Source organism: Enhydra lutris, unplaced genomic scaffold (genome assembly GCF_002288905.1).
Source record: "Enhydra lutris kenyoni isolate GAN:26980312 unplaced genomic scaffold, ASM228890v2 scaffoldscaffold90, whole genome shotgun sequence".
NCBI classification, from domain to species: Eukaryota; Metazoa; Chordata; class Mammalia; order Carnivora; family Mustelidae; genus Enhydra; species Enhydra lutris.
Window position 1 is genome coordinate 5,241,057 of NW_019154174.1, and position 24,863 is coordinate 5,265,919.

The window sequence follows — 24,863 nt, forward strand, 5'->3', positions numbered from 1 at the left end:
TGCTTCTCCCTCTGCCTCTGCCTACCACTCTGTCTGCCTGTGCTCTCGCTCTCTCTCTCTCTTACAAATAAATAAATAATAAAAAAAATGTTTTTAAATAAATAAATAAATAGACCAAAAAAAACCTCACATACATTTATTTTTTTAAAAAATGTTATTTATTTGTCAGAGAGTGCGCACAAACAGAGGGAGAAGCAGGCTCCCCGCTGAGCAAGGAGCCTGATGCGGGGCTCCATCCCAGAACCCTGGAACCATGAACTGAACTGAAGGCAGACGCTTAACTGACTGAGCCACCCAGTAAATAAACTTTAATGTTTATTTTAATGTATTTTTATTTGAGAGAGAGATCGGGAGGGGGCAGAGGGCAGAGGGAGAATCTCAAGCAGACTGAGTTGAGCACAGAGCCCCACGCAGGGCTTGATCTCATGACCTTGAGATCGTGACCTGAGCTGAAGCCAAAAGCTCAACTGACTCTGCCACCCAGGTGCCCCAATAGTTAACATTTATTGAGCGCTTACTATGTGCCAGGCTCTGAGTTAAATACTTCATGAGTATTTATTTAAGTCATCTCTATACCCAACGTAGGACTCAAACTCACAATCCCAAAATCAAGAGTTGCGTGCTCTTCTGACTGAACCAGTCAGGCGCCCCAATTTATGAGTATTTAATCTCCATAACAGTCTCCATGAGGTTGGAATCAGGATCTGTTTCCATTTTGCCGGGGAGGCTATGAGGACCAGAGAGGTTAGATAACTTGCCTAAGGTCACAGAGCTAAGAAAGCAGGCAGTCTTTCCAGGAAGTCTGGAAAGAGACCTTTGGTTCTAATGTTGGTACATGTTAAAATAAATAACTGCAAATAAACACTGTTGGGGCTCTTGGCTGGCTCAGTTGGTGGAGCATGTGACTCTTGATCTCGGGGTTGAGTTTGAGCCCCACGTTGGGTGTAGAGACCCCTTAAAAATTAAAAAAAAAAACAATCTTTAAGCCTGGGGTGCTCAATCAGTTAAGCGTCTGACTCTTGATTTCGGCGAGGTCATGATCTCAGGGTTGTGAGATCGAACCTTTCGTCAGGCTCCACAGTGTGCTCAGTGCTGGGCATGGAGCCTGCTTAAGAGTCTCTCTCTTCCTCTCCACCCCCGCCCCAACTCACGTATGCACACTCCCTCTCGAAAAAAAAATTTTTTTTAAGAAAAAAGTGGCCTGTTCCACCTAGCATCATCTCCACCTCCCACTCACCTGTAGAATAAATTCCAAACTCCTTGGTGTGACATTCATGGCCTCGGGAGGCGTCCACTGCCACCCTGTCCCCGCTTTCTGGCATCTCTCCTCGGGCACCTTCACTCCAGCCTTGCTGCGTGCCCAGCCTGCCACCCACCCACCGTCCCCTTTCCCAGCTCTGAGCCTTTTCCTCTGCTCCGTGACTCTGTCTGTCTTTTGTCTCCTCCACTGCCTGGTGGCGTCCTCATGGCCAGGCAGGCAGAGCGAAGATTTCCTTCTTCTGGGACCCAGAAGCCCCAGGAATGGTCCTCTTGGGGCCTGCTGCATTGTAACTGTTTCCACAGCTGCCTTCCCCATCAGAATGGGGGCTTCTGATGTCAGCGTTCATGTTTGATTCATTTCTCCATGATAGCGAGCCCCACTCGTCACCCGTGGGTAGAGCCAGCGGCCTGACCTTCCCTCTCCTCTCCCTTTCCCGCCTCTCCAGACTCCATCAGCAGCTACGAAGCCCAGATCACTTCCCTGAAGCAGGAGCGGCAGCAGCAGCAGCAGGACTGTGAGGAGAAGGACAGGGAGCTGGGGCGCCTGAAGCAGCTGCTGTCCCGGGCTCACCCCCTGGACTCCTTGGAGAAGCAGATGGAAAAGGTTGGGGTTTGGAAAGACGTTGAGGCAGCCAGGGGGACCATGGGGCACTGGTAAAAATACTGGGAACCCAGTAAAAATTGTAGGTGTAGCTCATAGTAGCTCTGTACTTGGCAGAGTCCTGGCTCTCCCACTCGCTGGCAGGATGGCTGGGTTTGTTTGCCTCCAAAGTGAAGGAGATGATGCAGGGGGAGGGGAGCTGACACTTGAGGACAGCACTCATGCTCTAGGCACTGAGAGCACTGCTTGACAGAGTCTGCCTCTCCCGTCTTTCCCCATTAGACCCATTTCACAGATGAGGAAGGTGAGGTTCAGAGAGGTTCAGGAAATCGCCCCAAGTTACACGCAAAAGAAAGCAGAGGAGGGATTTAAATATTGAGGCAGCCTGGTTCTGAAATTCTTGTTCTTTTTTTTTAAATTATTTATTTATTTATTTATTTATTTGACAGGTAGCGATCACAAGTAGGCAGAGAGGCAGGTAGAGAGAGAGAGAGGTGGAAGCAGGTGGAAGCCTGCGCTCCCTGCTGAGCAGAGAGTCTGATGCGGGGCTCGATCCCAGGACCCTGGGATCATGACCTGAGCCGAAGGCAGAGGCTTTAACCCACTGAACCACCCAGGTGCCCCTAAAATTCTTGTTCTTAATGTCTGTGGCTTATCACCCCTTCATTACTGGTGTCCTTGACCGTGGGAGGCAGCTAATTTGCCAAACTCCGTTTTTCAAAGCAAGTTCACGTCATTACCTCGTCTGATCCTTACGGCAGCCCTGTGAGGTAGGGTAGGTGCATCCATGCAGGAGGAAACAGGCTCTGGAAGAAGACCTTGGGTAGAAAGACAAAGATCAAAATAGCCCAAGAAAGGAGGCTGGCGGCCCGCATTCCCAGCAGAGGCAGCTGCTTGCATTCCCAGCGGTCCTAGGGAGCAGGGCCACAGTGGGGTGAGGGAGAGGGGCCTGCCGAGCAGTAGCCCGGTGCAGCGAGCAGAAGGACAGCAGGCCTGGAGTCAGGCAGTTCGGTCCTGGCCTGCCTCCTGTGTTCAGCCATTGGCCACCCAACGCATGGGCCTCTGCACTGTATGTCTTTTGGGGCTTCAGATGGGACCAGAGATGTTTGTTTTGTTTGGGCCTGTTGCAACTGTTCACATAGGGATCTGGAGGGCTAGAAACTGAGCCTGCCTGAGACGGGTTTTTGAGTGATTCAAGAGGTGGAAACAGCATGGATCAGAAGAAAATGGGAGACTGGCAGGTTGTGGCCTTGGATAGCGGGGTTGGTGACCTAACACCCACAGGAGGGGAAACGGGTGCTATGAATGGTTCAGATTTGGCCATACTTGGGATAGAGGGGCCTGTGTGACAACCAGGTGGAGATGGCCAGAGGCCATTGGCTCTGCGTGTTCAGCAGGTTCCCAGACCTGAAAACAGACCAAAAAGAAATGGTCAGCAGTGTGGCGGGGAGGGAAGTAAAGGACATATTAAGATGAGATTTAAAAACCCAAATCAACAGTAGCTTAAATAAGATAGAAGTTTATTTTTTTTTTAAAGTCCGCAGATAGACATTCTGGGACTGATACCAGCTCAACAAGTCCTTAGGAACCCAGGTTCCTCTTATGGCACTGTTTTGCCGTAGGTAGCTTTTTGCCTTATGGTCCAAGATGGCTGCCACTGTGCCAGCCATCATGTCCACAGTCTAACAGTCAAAAAAGGAAGAGGAGTAAAGCACACCCTTTCCCTTTAAGGAGTTGTCCTGGAAGTTTGCATTAACATCTCATTAGCTGGAACTTAGTCACGCGGCCATGCTTAGTTATAGGGGGGGAATAGGGAGTTATAGGAAGAAATGTAGATGGTGTTGTAGATTTTAGGGCATGTGTCCAACTACAAATGTGAGCGTCTGTGATAAAAGAAACCAGTGAAAGTGGATGTTGGGGAAGAAAGGGATGAGGAGTGAGTGGGCACCAGGCAGATCATTGTGACCCTGGCCCCTTTGCCTCCTGGGGGACCTGGGCAAGGCTCAGAGCCTCTGTGTTCTTATCTTTAAAATGGGGATGGATAGTACCTTCTTGGGAGGATTACAAGGGCTGATGTGCTTAGAGAGAAGGCTTGGAACAGACCTGAGGTGTCCAGCTGTTGGGAGGGGGGCTGCTGCTGCCTGACCCCCTTCCTGTAGGCCCACGAGGACTCGGAGAAGCTTCGGGAGATCGTGCTGCCCATGGAGCAGGAGATAGAGGAGCTGAAGGCGAAACTGCTCAGGGCAGAGGAGCTGATTCAAGAGATCCAGGTGAGGGGGCGGTCAGGGGGTGGCTGTGGGGAGAGGTGGCGCCGCGGGACCCTGGCCCCCCAGCCTCTTCCCTGCCCCTTCCCCTAGAGACGTCCCCGGCATCCCCCTTCCCTGCACGGCTCCACGGAGTTGCTACCCCGGTCCCGGGACCCATCGCCCCCACTGGAGCCTCTCGAGGACCTGAGTGCAGACGGGGGTGCAGCGGCCGAAGCCTTCGCCCACAACTGTGATGACGGTGCCTCCATCTCTTCCTTCTCCCTTGGCGGCGGGACCTGCAGCACGTCCCTGCCCCGCAGCCGCCAGGCCCTGAGCCCCGAGCAGGAAGAGACAGCTTCTCTGGTGTCCACGGGCACCCTGGTCCCTGAGGGCATCTACCTGCCGCCTCCCGGTTACCAGCTTGTCCCGGACACCCAGTGGGAACAGCTCCAAATGGAGGTGAGCAGAGGTGGGGGAGCAGCCTGCCGGGGACGCTCGCATCCTTCTCTTCCTCCCCAGAAATGCTCACTGAGCCCCTACTGTGTGCACGCCTAGAGCTAGAACTGGGGATCAGGCAACAGAAGCAGGGCAGCCAGCTGGGAGCTGCCCACCCCCCGCCCCCAGGTGCAGAAGGCAGGCCTCCACTCGGAGGCCAAGACTGAGGCCAGCATCTGTGGCAGGGGCGGCAGCTGCAGAAGGACCTGGAGAGCGTCAGCCGGGAGCGGGACGAGCTGCAGGAGGGTCTGAGACAGAGCAACGAGGACTGTGCCAAGCAGGTGGGGCCCGCTCTGCCACCCCCGCCACTCCCCTCCCCTTCCCTTCCCTGTCCCCGGCAGGGCCCCTGGCCACCTGCCTCCTGGCCCCGACCTCAGCCTCACCTCCTTCCACCCACAGATGCAAGTGCTCCTGGCCCAGGTCCAGAACTCAGAGCAGCTGCTGCGGACCCTGCAGGGGACTGTGAGCCAGGCCCAGGAGCGGGTTCAGCTGCAGATGGTGAGGGCTCGGGGCCGGGGCCTGAGGAACAGGCATGTGATGGGAACTGGCTGAGAGGGGCCCGCAGAGAGGTCAAGGCACTTGTCCTGCCCCACCCTAGCCCAGTGACTCCAGCTGCGCCCTGGAGTCAGGCTGGGTGCACAAAAGGTTTCCAGAGCCCACAAGTTCAGAGCCTTTGCCTGGCCTCTTTGAAATCCAGGTGGGAGGACCTCACTCACAGCATCATGAGTGATGCTTAAAAGCGAGGCTTCCAAATTCAGGTGCTTCCCAAGCCGGGACAGGAAGTGGAAATGATTCAGCCGGGCCAGGTGTAGACCGGAGGGAGCAGCGTGGCAAGCCTGGAGGCCCGCCCAGGGCTCTGCTGCCCTTCGGCTCTGTGATGAGAGCCCCCCACGGGAGTGCAAAGCTCCATGTTGCCATGTTTTCTGATTTGTCAAGAGGCCAGGAACCCGGGTGCTTCTGCATGTCACCAAGCTTTTAAAGTTGGTAACTAAGACCGTATGGACCCAATAGAACTCTCGAGGTGGCCTGCCCCTTATGACCTCTGAGCCATTGAGCATAGTGTATAAAGAGCTTGGGGGTCAGGGACGTCTGGCTGGCTAGCTGGTGGAGCATGTGACTCTTGATCTCGGTGTCAAGTTCGAGCCCCACACTGGGCACGGAGCCTTCTTAAAGAAGAAAAAGAGCCTGGGGGTCAAAGATGCTTCTTTCTTTCTCCGCAGAGGAGGGTGTGGGCTTTCTGGCCATCAGCGCCGTCAGGAGGAGGGTTCAGGGTTTGGCCTCATAGGGCACTGACGACGCCCTGTCCCCCTCATCCCCTCCTACTGAATGTCCGTCCACAGGCAGAGCTGGCCACATCACACAAGTGCCTGAGCCACGAGGTGAAGCGGCTGACTGAGGAAAACCAGGGGCTCCGGGCCGAGCAGCTGCCGTCTTCAGCCCCCCGGCATCTAGAGCAGGAGGAGGGCCCCGAGGAGTCGCTGCCCAGCTTGGTGCCGGTAAGGGGCGTGTGGGTGCTGAGAGCGTGCGGGCCCTTTCCCTCCACACGCAGCAAGGCCAGGGGACCTTGGGACAGACCCGGGCTGCTGTGTATTCGCTGCGTCCCCTTAGCCAGCTCCCTCGACTCCTCATCTGAAAAACTGGGAGCACACTGCCCTCCTGGCCTGGGCGTGCAGAGAACAGGAGTTAGCAGGATGTGCGATGCGAAGGAAGCGGCGACTTTAAACGATCCACAAAATTGAACTGATCGTCGTCTTGGTTTATAAGGAGCTGTCGGCAGGGATCTGGGTGTGGCGTTTGTTGACTGAGTTCATTAGAAGCATGAAACCCAGACCCCAAGCCCTGTGCCCGCCCCCGAGAGCCACGATGGCTGCCCCCTGATGCACGCTCCCCATGCTCCCTGACAGGCTGCTGTCCTGACCTTTGTCGTTCCCTTGCTCGATTTTGGTGTCTTTTTTATTGCACAGACACGCCTGCCTTGACATCGGAGAGCTAACTTGGGTTATTTGAGCTTTACAAAGGGGTGTCCTGCCCTGGGCATGCTGGGGGGGACCCTCCCTCGGCGCTGTGCCCAGGGGTCCTCCAGGCCCGGTGGCTTGGCTGCTGGAAACGCTTCACTGCTGTCTCTGTGCGTCCCCCCCACTCCTCATGCTGGGCACTTAGGTGGTTTCCCTTTTATGTGACCTCCCAACCTACCAACCCCACCCCGGGATGGTGGCCCCTGTGGCCTCCTGCCCGCCCCCTAGCAGTGACCGGCCTCCCCTCCAGGAGCTGCAGCAGCTGGTACGTCATACGAGGCAGGAGGCGCGGGCCCAGCAGCAGGCCCGGGAGCACGAGGCCGAGCGCCTCCGGATAGAGATCGTGACGCTGCGGGAGGCGCTGGAGGAGGAGACGGCGGCCAGGGCCAGCCTGGAGGGGCAGCTAAGGGTGCAGCGGGAGGAGACAGGTGAGGGATGGGGAGCGGAGCCACCCCTGGCCTTGCTCCCGGGGAGACTGACCTCCCACCGGGGGGAGCACCGCTGGGGCACCGGGAGCGGGGAGCTGGTACAGGAAGGAAGAGCCCTAACCTCTCTTTTTTTCCTTTCCACGCAGAGGTGTTAGAGGGTGAGTACAGGGCTGGAGCCCAGCCATGGGGGGTCGGGAAGGAGGGAGGCTGTGGGCCTGACAGCTGGCCCCTGACTTCCCAGCCTCCCTGTGCAGCCTGAGGACGGAGATGGAGCGGGTCCAGCAGGAGCAGAGCAAGGTGAGGCTGGACTCCGGGAGGGGTGGCAGCACAGAGGCCCTCCCTGCCCCCTCCTGCCCTTGCTGTCCCCATGACGCCTGGTGGCAGGAAGCCCAGCCTCACAGGAGGTCCGAGTCGGGGTGGTGTGGAAGGAGCTCCCCCATGTAGACGTGGCGTGTCCCCAGCCACACACCCTCCCATGCAGTGCGAGGCCTCAGCCCTGCGTCCTTTCCCCCCAGGCCCAGCTCACAGACCTGCTCTCAGAACAGAGGGCAAAGGTACTGCGGCTGCGGGCAGAGCTGGAGACCAGTGAACAGGTCCAGAGAGATTTTGTACGACTGTCCCAGGCCCTGCAGGTACGGTGTGTCCCCTTCCCCTCCGGCAGCCGTGATCCAGGTGGCTCAGCCTAGGCCCTACAAGGACAGCCCCCAATCAGGGGGTCCTCGTCCACTTCCCGAGGCTGGCATCCTCCTTCCCCCTGGGCTGTTGCTCAGAAGCATTTAGGGACCTCACATGCCCATCTCTGTGGGACGTGTGGAGCCCTCGGCCCCGAGCCTGGCCTTCAGCTGGTTGGGTCAGCCCCTGCCTGCCCCTGCCCACACTGGTCAGGCTGCTCTCTTAGGACCCGTTTCTTCCCTTGAATCCTGGTTTCACTGTGAGCTGGGGAAGGTGGGGCCCGTGGGTAGACTGGTCCCAGGCCCTTGCCCTTGGCAGGGCTGGCAGGTGGGGATGGAGGCCGCGTTTCCCCACCAAGGGCCCTCTTCCTCCCTCACCGGACCCCACAGGTGCGCCTGGAGCAGATCCGCCAGGCAGAAAGTCTGGAGCAAGTGCGTAGTATCCTGGGTGAGGCGCCCCTCAGGGACATCAGGGACGTCAAGGACAACTGAGGGGCTGGAAGCTGCCCACCCCTGTGGAGACTGCCTTTCCCCGCCCCGGAAACAAGAAGCCTGGGCTTTGGCGGGGGGGAGGGGTGGTGTCTCAGGATAGATAGAGTCTTTGTCCCCTCCAAGCTTGGGGTTAAGAGGATGGGGCCACCACTGTGCTGTCTCTTCAGCTCCTCCTCCCAGGGTGTCTGGCCTTCTGCTCCCAAGGAGGACACCTGGCTGGGAGTCCCAGCCCCCTCCAGGAACCAAAGGTGTAGACTTCGCCTTGCGGCTTTCTGGCTGCCATGCTGCCTCTTGGGTCCCAACCCTCCTGCCGCTGTCCCCCGAGCCAGACTAATGGCTGTGCCTCTTACAGCGCTGTCCCTTCCCTGAGGCACAGCCGAGCTGCGGGTGGTGGCTGGGGGCCTCCAGCCTGTGGCAGCCAGTCCCTCCGCATGCGCAACCTGGGACAGGCCGCTGCTTTCCGGACTGCATGACACTAAGACGCTTGTCCCCGGGGGCCTGACCCAGGCCCCAAGATGTGCACGGAGGCAAGACCAGACTTTTCTGTCATTTATTTTCAATAAATAAGCAGCTCAGCTCAATCCGTCGCCTTGTCCCTGCAAGCCCCATGGGGTCGGGGAGGGGAGGTTTTTCAAGAGCAGAAGGGAAGACGGGCTAGGGAGGAGGGAGAGGGACCCTCGTGTTTATAAACAGAAAAATGTCGGGGAGTGGAGGGGACGTGGGAGTCTGTGCCACAGCTCTGGCTGAAGATGCGTCACTATTGGGGCGGGGAAGAAGGGGCAGAAGGACTGGTTACTTCCTTCTTTCATCTTCGGGATCTGGAAGGAGAAAGGAAGAGTGAGGGCAGGAGGGCAGGAGGGGAGAGGAAGAGTCCCTCCCGGGCTCTCCAGGCCTCCACGCCCACACACTCACCTGGAGGGTCAGTGCAGCCCCCCCCCGCAACTCCCAGACTCACCTGTGTCCTGGCCCCACTCCTCCCCAGCCCTGCAGCCCCCCCGCAGCGGACAGCCCAGCGCAGCGCAGCGCAGCGCAGCCCCGCGGCTGCTGGGCGGACCCACAGAGTCAGGACAGCGGCCCGCCCCGCCAGGAAGCCTGGCCGTGGCAGCGGCAGCAGGGGGGGAGGAATACGGGGTGCGGGGGGACAGCGAGCGCTAGTGACCTCGGGTGCCACCGAGGAGGAGAGGGGAGTGCGTGGGGGCGGGCACAGCAGCTGGGGCGAGGGCGAGAAGAGGGCGATACCTGTGACACGGTTCAAAGAGATGGAGGAAGGGGAAACGGGCTATCCTATGGCCAGAGAGGACAGAGAGACAGAGTTACGAAGGGTGGAGGCAGCCGTGGAGGGCCAAGAGGGCTGAGGAGGCTGCGGGCGCCTGCCCAGGCTCAGAGGCATGGGGGCTCAGGGAAAGGACGTTGATCCTCTAGGGGCCAGGGCACCCCGCTGAAAAGGAAGGGGGGGCGGTCGCCTTCGCAGCGCAGAGGGAGGGCTTATGGGGGGACCGGGGGCAAACAGGGCTCAGAGGAGGGCTGTGACTTACCCTCCAGGTAGTTCCGAGCAATGAACTTGAGGAGCTCATCGAGCCCAATGACTGGAAATGAGATCTTCAGGACCATGAGCCACTGGGTGAGGTCCAGGGCCTGGAGCTTGAAGATCATCTGGGAGGGTGGGTGGAGGGTGGTGAGGACCGGTGTCCCTCTCAGGAGGGGCCAGGCAGGAGCCCCAGACCACCCCAGCCTAACTCCCTCCTCCCTCTGTCTGCACTGCAGCCCAGAGAGGCTCCTGGAGGGGCACAGAATGGTGGGTCCCGGCCCCAGAGGGCTCACCGGCAGAGGGTCGACGTAGAGGATGAGGAAGTGGAGGGACATGGAGAGGCAGATGGAGCCCACCAGCCAGATGTTCACCCAGGGGGGCATCCGCACGAGGGACTGGTTCTCAGACAGGCTGCGAAGGGGAGGCCGAGTGGAGCCCGGGGTGGAGGACAGCAGAAAGCAGTAGTGAGCACAGAGAGGAAGGCGGAGGGCACAGCAGCGGCAGGGGCGGGCGTGCAGCCCTCACCTGTTGAGAGCGTTGCACATCTCGATGGTAACCAGCACGGACAGGGCCATGGTCATGGGCTCGGAGGCCTCAAAGACCTCACAGTCCAGGCCCTCAAAGTCAGGGTTTTCCTCGTTGCATTGCATGAAGTGAGTCTGCAGGGGGAGGGGTGAGGAGCTGGGATCCCACAGGCGCCTCCACGCCTCCCCCCTGCTCCCCACCCTCCTCCCTCCTCTGTCCTCCCTACCAGCTGGCTGTAGGTGACGTGAGGCCCATCATCTGCATACAGGAACCACCAGGCGGCCGCTCCCACGGTGGCTGCACCCACGTAGCCTGCGGTAGACAGAAGACGGGAGTTGGGGTCATGGCTGGGGAGACGGGAGGTGTCAAGAGGGCTCACAGCCACGAACGGCTCGTTGGGGAAGAGGGCCCACTGGGGCGGCCATGCTAGGGAAGTGGGTGTGCCACCCTGGGGGTTAGTCCCAAGGGTTGGGAAGGAGTAGGGGGTCCTCCATCCATCTTGTTCACCCCCAATCGCCATGTAGCGGAAGAAGAGCCAGCCACTGATGAGGGGCTCCTTGGGGCTCCGGGGGGGCCGGTCCATGATGTCCAGGTCTGGCGGGTTGAAGCCCAGGGCTGTGGCTGGGAGCCCGTCAGTCACCAAGTTCACCCACAGCAGCTGCACGGGGATCAGGGCCTCGGGCAGCCCCAAGGCGGCGGTCAGGAAGATGCTGCCAGAAGGAGGCGGTCACATATCTGTCCTGCCTCCTGACCCATGGGCAGCACCACCCCCACCGGTCCCCAGGGCCAGCCTCCCGCCCTGGCCACTCACCAGACCACCTCGCCCACGTTGGAGGAAATGAGATAGCGGATAAACTGCTTCATGTTGTTGTAGATGGCGCGGCCCTCCTCCACCGCGGCCACGATGGTGGAGAAGTTGTCGTCGGCCAGCACCATCTCGGACGCCGTCTTGGCCACGGCAGTGCCAGATCCCATGGCAATGCCGATCTCAGCCTTCTTCAGGGCAGGTGCGTCGTTGACCCCATCACCTGTCTGAGGGCAGAACGAGAAGGTGGGACGCAAATCCTTGCACATAGCCCTTCCTGGTGGGCTGAACCTCCCTCGTGCTGCTCAGGTGCCCAGGGCGCCCCCCAACGTGCCCCCCAGCAGTACAGCCCCACCGTCCGCTCACCATGGCTGTGATCTCATCGTAGGACTGCAGAAACTCCACAATCTTCGACTTGTGGGACGGCTCCACACGGGCGAAGCAGCAGGCACGGCGGCAGGCCTCCCGCTGCTCAGCCAGGGGCAGGTCGTCGAACTCCCGGCCGGTGTAGGCTCTGTCAGTCACCTCTTCATTCTCCCCAAAGATGCCGATGCGCCGGCAGATGGCAATGGCCGTGCCCTTGTTGTCCCCAGTGATCATGATGACTCGGATTCCGGCGTCCCGGCACAGCTGAATAGAGCCTGTGACCTCCTTGCGGGGTGGGTCCAGCATGCCCACCACGCCGACGAACGTCAGGTCCGTCTGGGGAGACGCCAGAGAGCAACAGGGTCAGGGAGGGACTCGGGAAATGAGCCAGGGAGGAAGCTGGGGGGCCGGAGTGATGATGGGAGATGGGGCCAGGTGTGCAAATCTCAGTGGGGCCTCGTAAGCCCAGGGGCGGGAGATGTACCTTGCTCATGTGTGTGCCTGGGGATGTGGCACTGCCCGGCCCAGCAGAGGTGGCCGCCCGTGGATATTTCAAGGAAAGAGCTAGACCCGGGAGTTAGGGCAGTGGTTTCTGCTTTTGGAGGGGCCACTCACTGGGTCTACAGGCCTAAGCAAATTCAGGCTACCTGCCGGGCCACTGGGTCCCGACAAGAAAACGAAAGAATGGACTCGGGTGCCCTTTGGAGAGCTGGTCTGCAGCAAGGTAAGGCCCATGTACCAGAGTGCAGGTCTAGCCCCGCTCTTGCATTAGGAATATCTTATCAGGGAAACATGGGACTGAACTGAGGATGCCCGGGGACCACATGGGTCTCTAGTCTGGAGGCAAGTGCCTTGCCTCATCTGGGACAGGTTCACGGCCACTGGCAGAGCAGCCCTGGACTCACTAGATGGTTCCTACGGTCCTTCCCAGATTCTAGGTTCTTCCCTGTGACTCTAGGGCCTGTGATGCAGCAGGACACTATGTGGGCAGAGCCAGGGGAGGCAGATGACTCTGGGGCAAGGGGGGCTTCTGTCCACTCACCTCATATTCCATGAACCTGGCAGAGTCATCCAGGATCATCTCTTCTCGCTTTGGGGGGCTATCTCGGGTAGCCAGGGCCAGGCAGCGCAGCGTGTCCCGGCCAGTGCCCCACTCCTTGATCACTGACATGATCTTGTCCTTCACCGGCCCCGTCATGGGCACCCGGGTGGTGCCAACTCGCACGTAGTTACAGCGGTCAATGACCCCCTCAGGGGCACCCTAGGAGACCAGGCAAGGTTTCAGGGACCCCTTTCTTTCAATGATGGAGGGCAGGGATAGGAGAGGGCTCCAGGACTGGGAAGAAGATTTCTGATTTCTGACCTTAACAAACATCTTGTTGCCCACAGCAGCCCGGGATTTGGCTGGGGAGCAGTAGACAGACATGGACTTCCTGTCCCGGGAGAACTCCAGGGTGAATTCCTTCTTCATTAGCTGGCGGATCACCTGGGAAAGAGGAGACAGAGAGGGAGAGGCCAGACATGAGACTGGTGGGATAAGAATGATGATGCTGCATCATAGAAAGGCAGAGTCCCAGACCCCATAAAATATAGTCAAAAAGGATCTGGAGGTCAGAGCAGACCACAAGCCGAGTCTCAGACTGGGGCTCCATCTGGTACCTATAGCACAAACGGAGAGAGCTTCAAGACCGGTGCTGTGGCTTTCTTACAGTGTCCAGTTTAAAGCACAACTAAAACAGGATGGCACAGTATGGCACCATCTAGAACTTTCGGTGGTGATGGGAATGTTCTGTAATCAGAACCATCCAATATGGTGCCACTGAGCACGGTTATTCAGCATGGAAAAATGTGGCTGGTGCAGCCGAAGAGGTGAGTTTTTACTTTTATCTTGTCTTAATTAATTTAAATTGCAATAACTACATGTGGGCTCCTAGGCACATGCTATTGGACAATACAGACCCAGTGCCTGGCACATAGTAACAAACATGCCACAAAATTGAATGCGAGCCCTTTTCCACCCAATGCATCATAGAGACTTCAAGAGAAAACAAGTGTAAAAGTAACAATGAATAAGAGATAAGGTGATGTTTATATTAGCATTTGTAAATTTCTTACACGCTCTCTAATGAGAGATATTTATGTGTTTTCATTATTCTTGTCTTATTAAGTAAAGCAGCAACTAGGGGCGCCTGGGTGGCTTGTGGGTTAAAGCCTCTGCCTTCAGCTCAGGTCATGATCCCAGGACCCTGGGATCAAGCCCTGCATCGGGCTCTCTGCTCAGCAGGAGCCTGCTTCTCTTCCTCCTCTCTCTGCCTTTCTGCCTACTTGTGATCTCTGTCTGTCAAATAAATAAATAAAATCTTAAAAAAAAAAAGGCAGCAATGAGCATCTTGCATATACAAAAAAAAACAAAACAAAAGAATGAGCGATGTGGAGAACAAAATATGCAAGAGGAGCGCAATATACACATTGAAGAAACATTAATAGCAAAGTCTCAGAGAGGAACAGAGTGGGGTTTGTTCATCTGGACAAGGGAAGCACCACGATGGGTGGCCAAGGCCTGTGCCCAATGCCTTCCCTCCAGCCAGGGACACATCAGGAGGCAGTATCATAGAGGGGGACTGTGGCGAGATAGTGGCGAGGGTGCATCGGTCAGGGGCAGGAGGGCCTACCCAAAGTCGGCCTGGCCAAGAACAGCTGAGGCCGGCTGCCCGTACTGGCTAGGGTCCTGGCATGGGGCACGGAGCCCTGCCCAGCCGAACTGGCGGCCTCTGCCCCCCGAGGTTCCCTGGGTCTTAGCCTGTGTGACCCGGGACGAAGAAGGACCCCATGGGAGGGAGCGCCCAGGCTCACCGAGTTGCAGGCATTGGCCCTCTCCACCTTTGAGAGGCTTCTCACGTCAGTGTTGAATACATTCATCTTCTCCACCAGGGTGGTGAGTGCCGTCTCAGTGGCCTCACCCACCTTCTCGTAAACACCTTTGGTCTGAGAGGACAGAGGAGGAAGAGGAAGTAAGTGCTGGGCACTGCCAGCCCCTTGCTTCCACTTTCCTCCTAGAACGGGAATGGGGCTGGCCACTCCCTCCCCTTCCCACCCAGGAGAGGCCTCGGTAAAAAGCATCCCCTTCCCACGGGGCCTGGTGAGGAGGCCCTGCCTCGGCCGGTTGGAAGGGGACTGTGTCAGGAAAGGAGAGGTTACCTCATTGAAGTCCAAGGCGGAGTCATTGCAGAGGGCACAGATGGTGGCCAGTTCCACCAGCCCATCATACTGCCCTGAGCGGATGGGCTTATCATTCTTCAAGCTGGCAGCAGGGTGGGGAGGAAGGAAGGAAAAGAGACAGGTAGAGGAGAATAGGGACCGAGATGCAGAGAGAACATGGGGAAAGTGGCGAGGGACAGCTGGGGACATGGCTACCAATGTGGAGCTCAATCAGGCGGGAGAGAGAACAAGGTCAGGGAAGGAAGAGGAGAGAGAAAGGAAGATAAAACTATAGGGATGCCCCCAGGAGAGAGGTGTTGCGGGGAGGTGTCTGCAGGGGGCATGAGGAGACAAAGAAAGGACTTCAGGGAACTTACACCTCTCCTTCTGGAGCGTAAGTGGAACCAGTGATGGAGAACTCGTTCAGGACACAGACATTTCCGTCCACCTTGTCGATGATAAACATCTGCAGGGAGAGGGGCCATGGGCACAGATGTCCAGCTCTCAGCATCCCCAAAGGCAGTCGGCACCGAGGGGAGGCAGGTGCCCCATCTCTCTCCCAGCTGCCCTCAGAGATGAAGAGAGACTCCTGCCACTCCCTTGCCATCATCCTCCATGTTCGGTGCTTATGGCCCCCGAACAAAAGTCCCTAGTTCTGCAGGCCACCCTGGAGGCCCACCTTGGATGAGTCAGTGAAAGGAGGCATGCATGGTGAGGTGCAGGAGAGCCTGTGGCCCAGCTGTCGTTCCAGCCGCTCACGGCCAGATCTTCCTGTTTTGCAGGAAGAGCCAGAAATCCCGGTTATTTTCCTGTGCAATCTCTTGACTTTCGAATGAGGGCCATCAACTCATTTTTAGGGAACAGGGCAGGAGCTTGTGGTCTGGCTTGGAAGCCTGGGCTTTGGAAGGTCCTGGAGAGGAGCCGCCCACCCTGAACTACACCCAGCACGGGAGGGATGGGGCTTCAGAAGAGCTCTGACAGACAAAGGTTCTGTGGTCAAGTAAGTGCACAAAAACCCTGGCTTAGATGAAGGGGCACCCCCCCACACCGCTTGATGGTCAGCCTGCTCTGAGGCTTTCAAGTGCAAGCAAGCACGGAGGTCTCCCCAGGGAGCGCACGGTACAGCCCTTCTCGCCCTCTCTGACCGCCAGCCCTGAGTCTCAGAACGGCAATCGATGCAGGACGTGCTGTTTCACGGAACTCGGTTTACGGCAGGGGTTCTTTGCCTGGGGTCCCTGAATGAACCCCCCACCCCCAATCCCCCTGCCAAGATGTCTGGAAACTTGCGGGGGAGAAATGACAGCTCTTATTTTCTCTCTGACATTGAGCATTTCCTCTCAGTCACGAACGCAGTCAGCAGACCACATCGATATTAGCAACGCCTATGACCGCCAGCAACAGGCCCACAGCTCCTTCCCCCATCAGATCGCACTCAGAGCCCTCAAAATAGCCAGCAGGCTCATGACTGCTTGGGCACCCACTGCTGGGCCTGCTGCGGAATGCATTTGTCCCGAAGCAGAAGTGCGAACGCATCGCCAATGTATTTTTAAGATATTTGGCTGACCGTATTTGTCGTTGGTTTCCTCTGTAGCCCAGTGTAGTTTTTTACTCCGTAGCCCTGTGTGTTTTATTTTTTACATCTAAACTATCATCCTGAGAGGAGGTCCAGACTGCCAAAGGGGTTAAGTGCTCCGGTTTAGGAAATGCTATTCAAGATCAGTGTGCCCGCGCCGCCCAGGCCCTGCCACGGAGGACTAGTCCGGGGGGCGGGGGGAGCCAGAGGGGCCCTCGCTCGTCCTTTTCATGGCTGGAAGGGTGGCGACCTATACTGGCCCTCTGCGCATTTCCTTTCCTGGCCAGGGGGAGAAGCTGCCAGGGATGAAGGTCTGACCCCATCTTTGGAGGGCTTGTGTCACCCCAAAGGCCGTCTTGGGAGTGGGAGACCCCCATCCTTCCCTGACCTTGCACACAGACATCTGGTTGGTGGTGAGGGTGCCCGTCTTGTCAGAACAGATGACGGAGGTGCAGCCCAGAGTCTCTACGGAGGGCAGGCTCCTCACAATGGCGTTCTTCTTTGCCATCCGCCGGGTGCCCAAGGCCAGGCAGGTGGTGATGACTGCAGGAAGGCCTGTGGGGAGGAAGGGGAGGACGTGAGGCCTGGAGCCAGCAAATGTTACCCGACTGGGAAAGGGGGCCTCTGCGGATTCGATCAGCCCATGGGAGGAGAAAGAGAGCCTGCCACACCTTCTGGGATCGCAGCCACAGCCAGGGCCACGGCGATCTTAAAGTAGTAGATGGCCCCCCGGAACCAGGAGCCGCCATGGACAGGATCGTTGAAGTGGCCGATGTTGATGAGCCAGACGGCCACGCAGATGAGGGAGATGACCTTGGAGAGCTGCTCCCCGAACTCATCCAGCTTCTGCTGCAGGGGGGTCTTGTCCTGCTCCGTAGCGGCCATTTGGTCACGGATCTTCCCAATCTCAGTGCTCACACCCGTGGCGGCCACGATGCCCAAGGCCTTGCCAGCGGCAATGTTGGTACCCTGGGAGGGCGGCCGAGAGGCGAGCAGTCAGGCGAGAGGCAACCCCCCCACGGCACCCTCCCAGCGGCGGTCCTCATCTCGCCTCACGCAGCCGTGTCTCTCCCCCACAGGGGCCTCTGGCTCGGGCGCGTGACAGCCGGCCCGGCGTGGCTCACCGAGAAAAGCATGTTCTTCTTATCCTGGTTGACAGCTCGGGGGTCAGGAACAGGGTCTGTGTGCTTGATGACAGATACGGACTCGCCTGCCGAGAAGGAGCCAAGAGGTTTTCAGATGACATCATGGCCTCCCTCCTCCCATCCTTTCTGCCCCTAACTCTGGCCCTGCGTGGTAGGACAGGGCCTGGTAAGGACCTAGCAACCGTTCTGGAGGAAGCTGAACTCTGGCCAAAGCCACTGGAGTCAGGGAAATCCAACGCACTTGGAGTAAGAAGACCTTGACCTGAGCCCCAGCTCGACCACTTATAAGCTGCATAATTTGGGATCACTTAACCTCTGTTCGCTGTAAAATGGAGACGATAATACATAGACTTCAGAACCAGGTCTTGGCGAAAGCGAAAGAAGCTTTTTCACGGCAAGGGGCACAGTCAACGACAGAGCACCTTCCAGGGAAGGAGATGCCTTCCTCTCGCCACTAGGCAGGGGGTCAGGGGACCCCCCCGGCCTTGCCTCCTTGGACTACAGGGAAGGCTCGCTGGCTCTTCACCTTCTCTCTCGCAGTGAAGAAACCGAAGCAGCTATGGTTGTAAGTGCATCCAGACCCTTCAGCTTGTTCTAGAATCTATGGGTCCTCACTCAGGGCAGGAGGGGGGTGGTGTGGTTTTGAGGCAACAAGACAGCTCTCTGGGTGTCTGAATGTCCATGTGGAAATACGGGGTCGATGACCATCTGGAGAACAGGCACAAACGTCCTGCCCTCTCCCATGACCCCTTGTGTTTCAGGCTTATGATGGTAAACCAAGGTGGGCTGTGCTGACGTCACGGGCGCCAGAGAGCCAGGAGGGGGCTGGCTGTTCTCTTTCATCCACCTGGAGCTTCATCCCTGTGTCTCCCCTGAACTCCCCACCTCTTCCCCACGCCCCCTTCAAGCATCCTCCCACCCGGCCCGCCAAACCTGTCAGGATGGACTGGTCAACCCGGAGCGTAGTGGATTTGATGGCGAGGATGCGGATATCGGCGGGGACTTTGTCCCCCACTGTGGAGAGAGTAGATGAGAGTGAAGTCAGTCGAGAAAGGAGGTTTCTTCCTTCCCGAGGAAAGCCCGATCTTTGTCTGACTACCTCACCTGGTTCCTCGGGTCACCGGGGCAGGGTGCCCTCCCCGGGCTTGAGTCAGGCCCTTGGCGTAGGCTCCCATAGCCCCAGCAAGCATCCCCCATCAACACTCATTCCAACTGCCCCTGTTGCCTTTCTCTCCTCCCTCGGCTGTGAGCCCGTGAGAGGGCCTAGTGCACGGCACATAGCACATGCTCAATAAACAGTTACGCTGAGCCGCTGAAGGGAAGATTAGGAACCATCCAGTTGTGTAATGAGACAGCAAAATAGAGACGGAAACAAGAGGTAGAAAGGTGGGGAGAGGAGGGCAAGAAAAAAACTAAAAGAAAGTGGGTGAATTTGAGAGACACACCTCAGAGGGGAGAGGAGGCCACGGAGTCACAGCGGGGACAGGGGTAGGGGAACAGGAAGAAACCGGAGAAAATACAAGAATGGAGAAAAATCTGTGCAGAGCAGGACAAGAGGTAGAGCCTGAAGGAAGGATGAGAAGGCAGGAGGAGAGGGAGAAGCTGCAGGGGCATCGGGGGAAGAGGTCCTGCAGGGCCTGGCAGAGACCGCCCTGCAGAAACGTGCCAGGCCCTGGGTTGCACACCCGAGGGAAGGCATGAAGCCACGGTGGGTGAGGTGAGTGAGTTGGGGAGACTGGCAGGAGAGAAGGAATGGCCGAGCAGGCCACAGGAGATGCCCAGGAGGGGTCAGTCCAGGAAACCACCTTGCAGGTAGGCTGACAAGGCTGATGACGTCTGCCTCCCCCACCAGACTTCAGGGCCTTTGTAGAGGCTAATGGCCTCCCAGGGCCTCTGCTCATCTCTCCCGATCCCATGGATGGTACTGGGGCTGGGGTTCATTGGGCTGCTTTCCTTTCCCTGTTTCTAAGGTTCCTCCTCCTGTGCCAGAGGAAGCTGACGGAGGAGGGAGGAGGGAGGAGGTCGGAGACAGAGTTGGGCGGGACACCCTGTCACCCAAGCCCAAGCGATATTTATAGACATTCATGGCGCTGACTCTGAACTGTCACTGTGGCCGGACGGGCCTGTGATGGTGCCCTGGGGTCTTCAGCCCGCCCTCCCTCCCTCTCCCTAGGCCTCCCGTGGTGGCAACTGGGGCGTCTAGTGGAGGCAAGCGGACCTAGATACTTTCCCCTCTGCCAGGGGCCTGGAGATGAGGGAAGGCCTGCACAGGGCAAATATGAAAACCGCTGAAGGGGGCAGAATCCCAGTAATCTTAGCCACCCGGCCCCCACCCCTCCCCGGTTAGGCATTAAGTGTCCCTCACCGGAGAGGCGGGGCCCCTCCTTGAGCTCCCCTCCTCCCAGGTCCCGTGCTCCCTGCTAGGGCCTGAGTTTCCCTTACATGGTTGGGGGCTTGAGCCTTTGGCCCCCCTCCTCCCTTCTACCCTCACTCCTTCCCCTTCAAGAGGCCTCAAGGGCACCAAGAGGTCAAGATTTAAAGCTGACCAAGCTTGGGGTGGGTGGAAGGAGAGAGAAGCCAGGCCTCGGGAGGGGGGTGGAGACGGTGCCATTGGCAGGAACTAGGCTCCACCTGTTGCTTGCAAGTGCTGGGTGAGAGGAGGGGGAGCAGGGGGTCCGCCTGGAGTGTCAGGGACAGGACTGGCTGTTCCTGCTGAGACTCTGACAGGGAGGGCTTCTCTGGCCACAGTGCCCTGGGGTGACCTCCTGAGGAGTCTGAGAAGGAAAAGCAAAGGCTTCGCCATCCCGGCTACCTCCCAGACAGCAGAGGGCCCCCACCCTCCCCGTACACATCCTTTTGGCCTCGAGGTCAAGGCCTCCCTACCTGGACCACTCACTCCCATCACTCACCGGCCACCTCCACGATGTCCCCGGGTACAATATCCCGAGCCTTGATCCTTTGTACTGACTTGCGGTCGGCCCGGTAGACTTTCCCCATCTCGGGTTCATATTCCTTCAGGGCCTCGATGGCGTTCTCTGCATTACGCTCCTGGAAGGACAGGGTGGAGGAGAGGGGAATCAGCAAAGGGAGGAAGGTTGTGGAATGGGAGGGGACTGGCCAGGGAGGATCAGGACGGCCAGGGGCCAGAGTCCTGGGGGAAACAGGGACATGATAGAGGAAAGGGCCGGTCACACAGTCCTGGCTCCTGGCATCAGGGAGCAGACAAACCCCGCAGGAGGGTAGGCGTGTGTGCTGAGGAAACTGTCATTTATGGCCTAAGACAGGCAAGGAGGTTCAGGGGAGACAAAAAAAGAGAATCAAAGAAAATCAGAAATCAAGGGACAGGAAAAGTAGAGGGTGATAAAGGACGAGAAGGAAAATCAAGCTGGCATTGATAGACCTGCTACTATATGCCAGGCATACAGGGCTAGTAACTCCACAAACATCATCTTTTTCCATCTCAGCACAACCCAGGGGCAGGATGATTAGCCCCATTTTATGAGGGAGGACACTGAGGCTGAGAGGGGGAAGGAAACGTCCTGGATTACAGAGCCAGTTGGTGACAGTGGCAACACCGGTCTCCTGTCTCTTTCCCGCACTCCGTCCCCTTTCCAAACTGGGCATTAGGAACAGAGAACACTTCCCAAAGGAAGTGACGGAGGAGGAGGAGACTGGGAGGGAGGCTGGCTTCACGTTTAGGGTCAGGATGGGAAGGAGTGAGGCGGGGTCATGGCTAACCTGCCAAACCCCCACGATGGCATTAGCAATGAGGATCAAGAGGATGACAAAGGGTTCCACAAAGGCGGTGATGGTCTCTTCGCCTTCCTCGAACCAGGCCAGCACCTGTGGAGAGGGGGAAGGGAGACTAACAGTGATAAAGCCCTTCCAACACATAAGGACGGGGCGATGAGGACAGGAACGTGCGCAGGAGCAGACGGGGCTGGGCATCGCGGGGATACTGCAGCCCCTCATTGGTCTGAGGTCCTACAGGCTCCAAAGCGCAGGCTCACACGGGCGCTGCCACTGCTCTCCTGCAGCGGGAACCAGAGGGTGTAGACATGCACAGCTCGGGGTTTAACTGGGAATGCTTTTGGGTTTCCCTGGCCGGGCTGTTGGCCTGTAAGCAAAGCTCACGGGACACACAGACCAACGACCCCCAACAGCCACATCCATCCCATGGGAGCCAGAACTCCATAGGGAAAACCCTGTGGTCCTTGCAGACACTGTAGGGGGGAGGGGGGCCTACAGCCCTCCCCAACAGCCCAAAGCAGGGAAGCTCCAATTTCATGAGGGAGCAGGAGGGGGGATAGTATTACGGGGCCTCCAGTACACACCCCACCCCAGCTGTTGCCACTGCCAGGCAACAGCCACAGGCAAATGTCAAGGAGCAAATCTGAGAAGGGAGAAGGGAGGCCCTGCCAGCTAGTACTCAGGGACCCACAGGGCCTCCATGAAGGAGACCAGGGCACAGGGGGGAATTCTTTGCCCCCAGTCTTGTCTTCCGGCGGGGCTAAGATGTTAAGGAAGAAACTCCAAGAGGCAAGCAGGCTGCTGGGTGGTGGGTGCTGGGGTGGGGTGGGGGGAGCTCCGGGGCCAGAGAGGTGGCAGCCCTGCGGCTGTGAGGGGCCCGGGGGAGGACGGGCAAGGTCAGGCCGGGCGGGTGAGGAGGGGGCCCCCAGGAGTTCTAGGCCTGATGGGCGGTGGGCAGCGAAGCCCGGGGACAGGTGAGGGGTCTGGCTGCGCTTCGGACGCACTTGGAGGAACCCTCACACCAGCAGCTCTTTCCCGCCTCTGGGAGGGAGTCTTTGCCGCGACCAATCAGCGTCAGGAGGGCGGGGCGGGGGCTCCGGGAGGCTCGGGGATTGGTGGAGCGGCTGCGCGCCCCGGGGCATGCCGGGAGTAGTGGTGGCCGGAGCTCAGCCGAGTCCGACCCTGAGCTGAGCTGGGGAGACCGGCGCTTGGGGGGTAACCCGAGCCCTTGAAGCCCTTGAAGCTGCGGGGGTGGCTTAGCTTCAGTGTTTTGGCTGAGAACACCCTTAAAGCTTAAAATAAAACCTGCCTGTGGGGTGTGGAGGAGGACCAAGGCATATGCGCATCAGCGCCCCCCTCCCCCAGCCCCCTCAGTTCTGGTCTCGGGAAGAGGATGCTGAGGGCTTGGACCATTGGAGCCGAGGAGCCGGAGCCCCCGCGCCCATAGATGCTTCAGACCCCCAACCCACACCCCGGCCAGCCCCCAGATGCCTGCCCACACTTACGAAGGAAATGCAGGCGGCCAGAAGAAGGATCCGCACCAGGAGGTCTTCAAACTGCTCTACCACCAACTCCCACAGGGACTTCCCTGGGGGGAGAGGCAGAGGAGGGCGGCCCCCTCGGGTTAAGGTCTGGTGGATGATGGCTGGGACTCTAAGTGCAGGCTGGGATCCAGGGACTGAGAGTGGCCTTCCAGCCTGAGCAGGAAGGTTCTGGGCGGATGAGCAGGCTGCTTGGTACTGAGAAGGGACTGAGGGAGCTCGCCAGGAGTCCAGACACAGGCCCCTCAAAGTGGTGGTGGGCAGTCAGTTGCTCAAGGGCTGGAGGCCTCATGGAGAAAGTGCGTGGAAACTCCTGTCCCTAGCCAGATTCTAACCTCTGGGGAGGGTATTTGCCCCAGGAGTCAGTAGGGAGAAGGTGGGGAGAAGGGAGTGGGGCACGGTTGTGGGGTGGGGGACGGTCATTAACAGAGCTCAGGGATTCCAGTAACTTACCTTCTTCAGCGGGGAGCTCTATCCAGGGGAAAAAAAGAAGAAAAGGACATATTCATTTGGGGTTCAGTCTAATGTCCCCTACATCCAGGATTCTGGCTAAGGTAAGAGAACCGGGCCACCAAAAGGGCATCTGAGGTTCACCAAGGTCATCCCATAAATCCTCCCAAAACTCTAGTCTCAGGGACCCTGTCTTGTTAGTCTCCTCTTACCCCCTGAAGTCACTGGACCATGACCCAGCTCTTCCCTAAGGTACTCTGGAGGGAGAGACTCCAGTGTGTGTAAGTGTGTGAGTGTGTGTATGTGTCTGTGTTGTGGGGGGGACAGGAGGGCGTTACCAGCCTCTCTCTCCTCCAAGGGACACTTACCATTGGGGCCGTATTTCTCCAGATGCCGCTTCACTTGGTCCTGGCTAAGGCCTGTAGTCTCGCTCACCCCAAAATAGGCCAAACATTCTTCTGTGGTCTTGGAGTGTGCAGCCTCCATTGTGCTCCCTTCCTGGGGCCCAGGGGGCGGTGTGCTCCTTCTGGGGGTGTTCTCACGCTTCGGGGGCCTTCCTTGGTGTCCACCTGCCTATTTGTCTTGGGTTTTTGCTTTTTCTCTCCTGCCCCCCGCCACGTTTCTCTTCCTTCCACGAAGCTCTGACCCCCGTCCCACTTGCAGCAGCCGGCCGCCCCCCCCAACCCCCAGCTGGTCCTTATGAGGGAGTAGGGGGGGCCGGGCTCTCCCCCCCCCCCAGATCAGGGATTGGCTGGCTAAGACTCTGGCAGGAGGGGTCAGAAGAAAGATATTTCTGCTGACAGAGGGGGAACAGTGGGGCTGCAGCCTGAGATGTCACTCATGAGGGAAGCTAAGGTGGCCCCAGCCCCAGGGAAGGGGGGGCAGGGAGAGACTTCACTGTCTGTGTTTTGCTGACCCCTCCCTCAGTTGCCTGGACTTCCTCAGTTGTACCGAATTTCCTGTTCCAAAGTCCTCCCTGCAGTTCTTCCCCTCCTACTCCGGGGCCTCCACCTTTCTCCTTCCCTGACTCCCTCCTCTCCCACCCAACCTCTTTCTATTGCCATGGTCTCCTTCCTCACCCCGTTTGCTGAAAGGGCGGCAGACACTCCAACCTTCAGGGGATGGGAGAGGGGGACAACATCCTTTGGGGCCAAAGGAAATGGCTCTAGAGGGACAAGGGGAAATAGGGAGGGGAGAGGGTCAAGGGGACAGGGCAGAAGACGGTAACCCTACCCTCGGGAGGGGTTGCTGCAGCCATCAACAAGGGATTTAGTGTCCAAGCCCTGGTGAGCAAAGCCAGGACTGCCTGTCTCTCCCCCAAACTCCCCCCTCTCCATCGCTCTAACTCGGCCTCTGGAAATGTAGCCTTTGGGGGGCCTACCCATCCCTGGCAGGGAATCCCCTCCCCAAGAAAATAGGATACCCAGGCAGTCAGGTAATCCAAGAGGCTGCAGAATGTGCTGATGATGGAGGGGGAGGGATCAGTGTTTCAGGATGGGGGCAGTCACCCCAAGTCCTGGAATGAGGGTCCCCCATTCCACACTGTGTTCTTTAAGTCAAGGGGTTCACATGGCAGATCCTAGAAGGTATGTAGTCCACACTCTGCCCTGGCCCTGAACTCTCCTCCTCCAGGGGAGTGAGGCTCAGAGGCTGCATGCTCAGGTGTTGGGCATATCCCACAGGAAGAAGCGTGAGGGAAGGAGGGGTGTCGAGGAAAGGGGGCTGGGAAGCTGGATAGAGCAGAGGCTCCAGACCAAAGGAATGGGGAGGGGGC

The 24,863-nt window shown here is 58.3% G+C and overlaps 2 protein-coding genes across 3 annotated transcripts in view; one reads left to right on the plus strand and one right to left on the minus strand.

The window, feature by feature from the left end:
- The window catches only part of LOC111162287 (rabaptin, RAB GTPase binding effector protein 2), an 11,431-nt gene extending 2,642 nt beyond the window's left edge, over positions 1 to 8,789 (plus strand). The window contains exons 3-13 of the mRNA XM_022526589.1: positions 1,707 to 1,864; positions 4,021 to 4,131; positions 4,219 to 4,566; positions 4,788 to 4,883; positions 5,002 to 5,100; positions 5,943 to 6,098; positions 6,868 to 7,045; positions 7,192 to 7,203; positions 7,287 to 7,342; positions 7,561 to 7,677; positions 8,107 to 8,789. Of these exons, the coding sequence (XP_022382297.1) occupies positions 1,707 to 1,864; positions 4,021 to 4,131; positions 4,219 to 4,566; positions 4,788 to 4,883; positions 5,002 to 5,100; positions 5,943 to 6,098; positions 6,868 to 7,045; positions 7,192 to 7,203; positions 7,287 to 7,342; positions 7,561 to 7,677; positions 8,107 to 8,208 (1,433 nt within the window). The 3' untranslated portion in view covers positions 8,209 to 8,789. The remainder of the gene's footprint in view (positions 1 to 1,706; positions 1,865 to 4,020; positions 4,132 to 4,218; positions 4,567 to 4,787; positions 4,884 to 5,001; positions 5,101 to 5,942; positions 6,099 to 6,867; positions 7,046 to 7,191; positions 7,204 to 7,286; positions 7,343 to 7,560; positions 7,678 to 8,106) is intronic.
- On the minus strand, positions 8,745 to 23,763 carry LOC111162286 (ATPase sarcoplasmic/endoplasmic reticulum Ca2+ transporting 1). 2 transcript variants are annotated; one of them, XM_022526588.1, is made up of 22 exons: positions 23,458 to 23,763; positions 23,093 to 23,110; positions 22,604 to 22,686; positions 21,087 to 21,191; positions 20,258 to 20,396; positions 18,282 to 18,362; positions 17,328 to 17,413; positions 16,875 to 17,172; positions 16,592 to 16,758; positions 15,008 to 15,096; positions 14,631 to 14,733; positions 14,286 to 14,417; positions 12,796 to 12,918; positions 12,475 to 12,693; positions 11,433 to 11,768; positions 11,073 to 11,293; positions 10,769 to 10,971; positions 10,488 to 10,573; positions 10,262 to 10,395; positions 10,030 to 10,147; positions 9,744 to 9,861; positions 8,745 to 9,026 (listed from the first exon to the last, which is right to left on the minus strand). In XM_022526588.1, exons 1-22 carry the CDS (start codon positions 23,573 to 23,575, stop codon positions 9,001 to 9,003), a joined length of 3,003 nt encoding a protein of 1,000 aa, XP_022382296.1. In that variant the 5' UTR covers positions 23,576 to 23,763; the 3' UTR covers positions 8,745 to 9,000. The 2 variants fall into 2 exon arrangements, with proteins under 2 accessions (XP_022382296.1, XP_022382295.1); XM_022526587.1 differs by lacking the exon at positions 8,745 to 9,026 and having other exon boundaries at positions 9,048 to 9,861.
- Positions 23,764 to 24,863: the final 1,100 nt, after the last annotated feature.

What these genes read in the sequence shown, in the direction of transcription:
- LOC111162286 (XM_022526587.1), bottom strand. Translation starts at nt 23,575, where the DNA reads ATGGAGGCTGCACACTCCAAGACCACAGAAGAATGTTTGGCCTATTTT. An exon ending in GGACATCGTGGAGGTGGCCG is followed by an intron (nt 18,363 to 20,257) that starts GTGAGTGATGGG and finishes CTCTCTCCACAG; the next exon opens with TGGGGGACAAAGTCCCCGCC. An exon ending in ATGTGCAACGCTCTCAACAG is followed by an intron (nt 10,148 to 10,261) that starts GTGAGGGCTGCA and finishes TCCCCTTCGCAG; the next exon opens with CCTGTCTGAGAACCAGTCCC.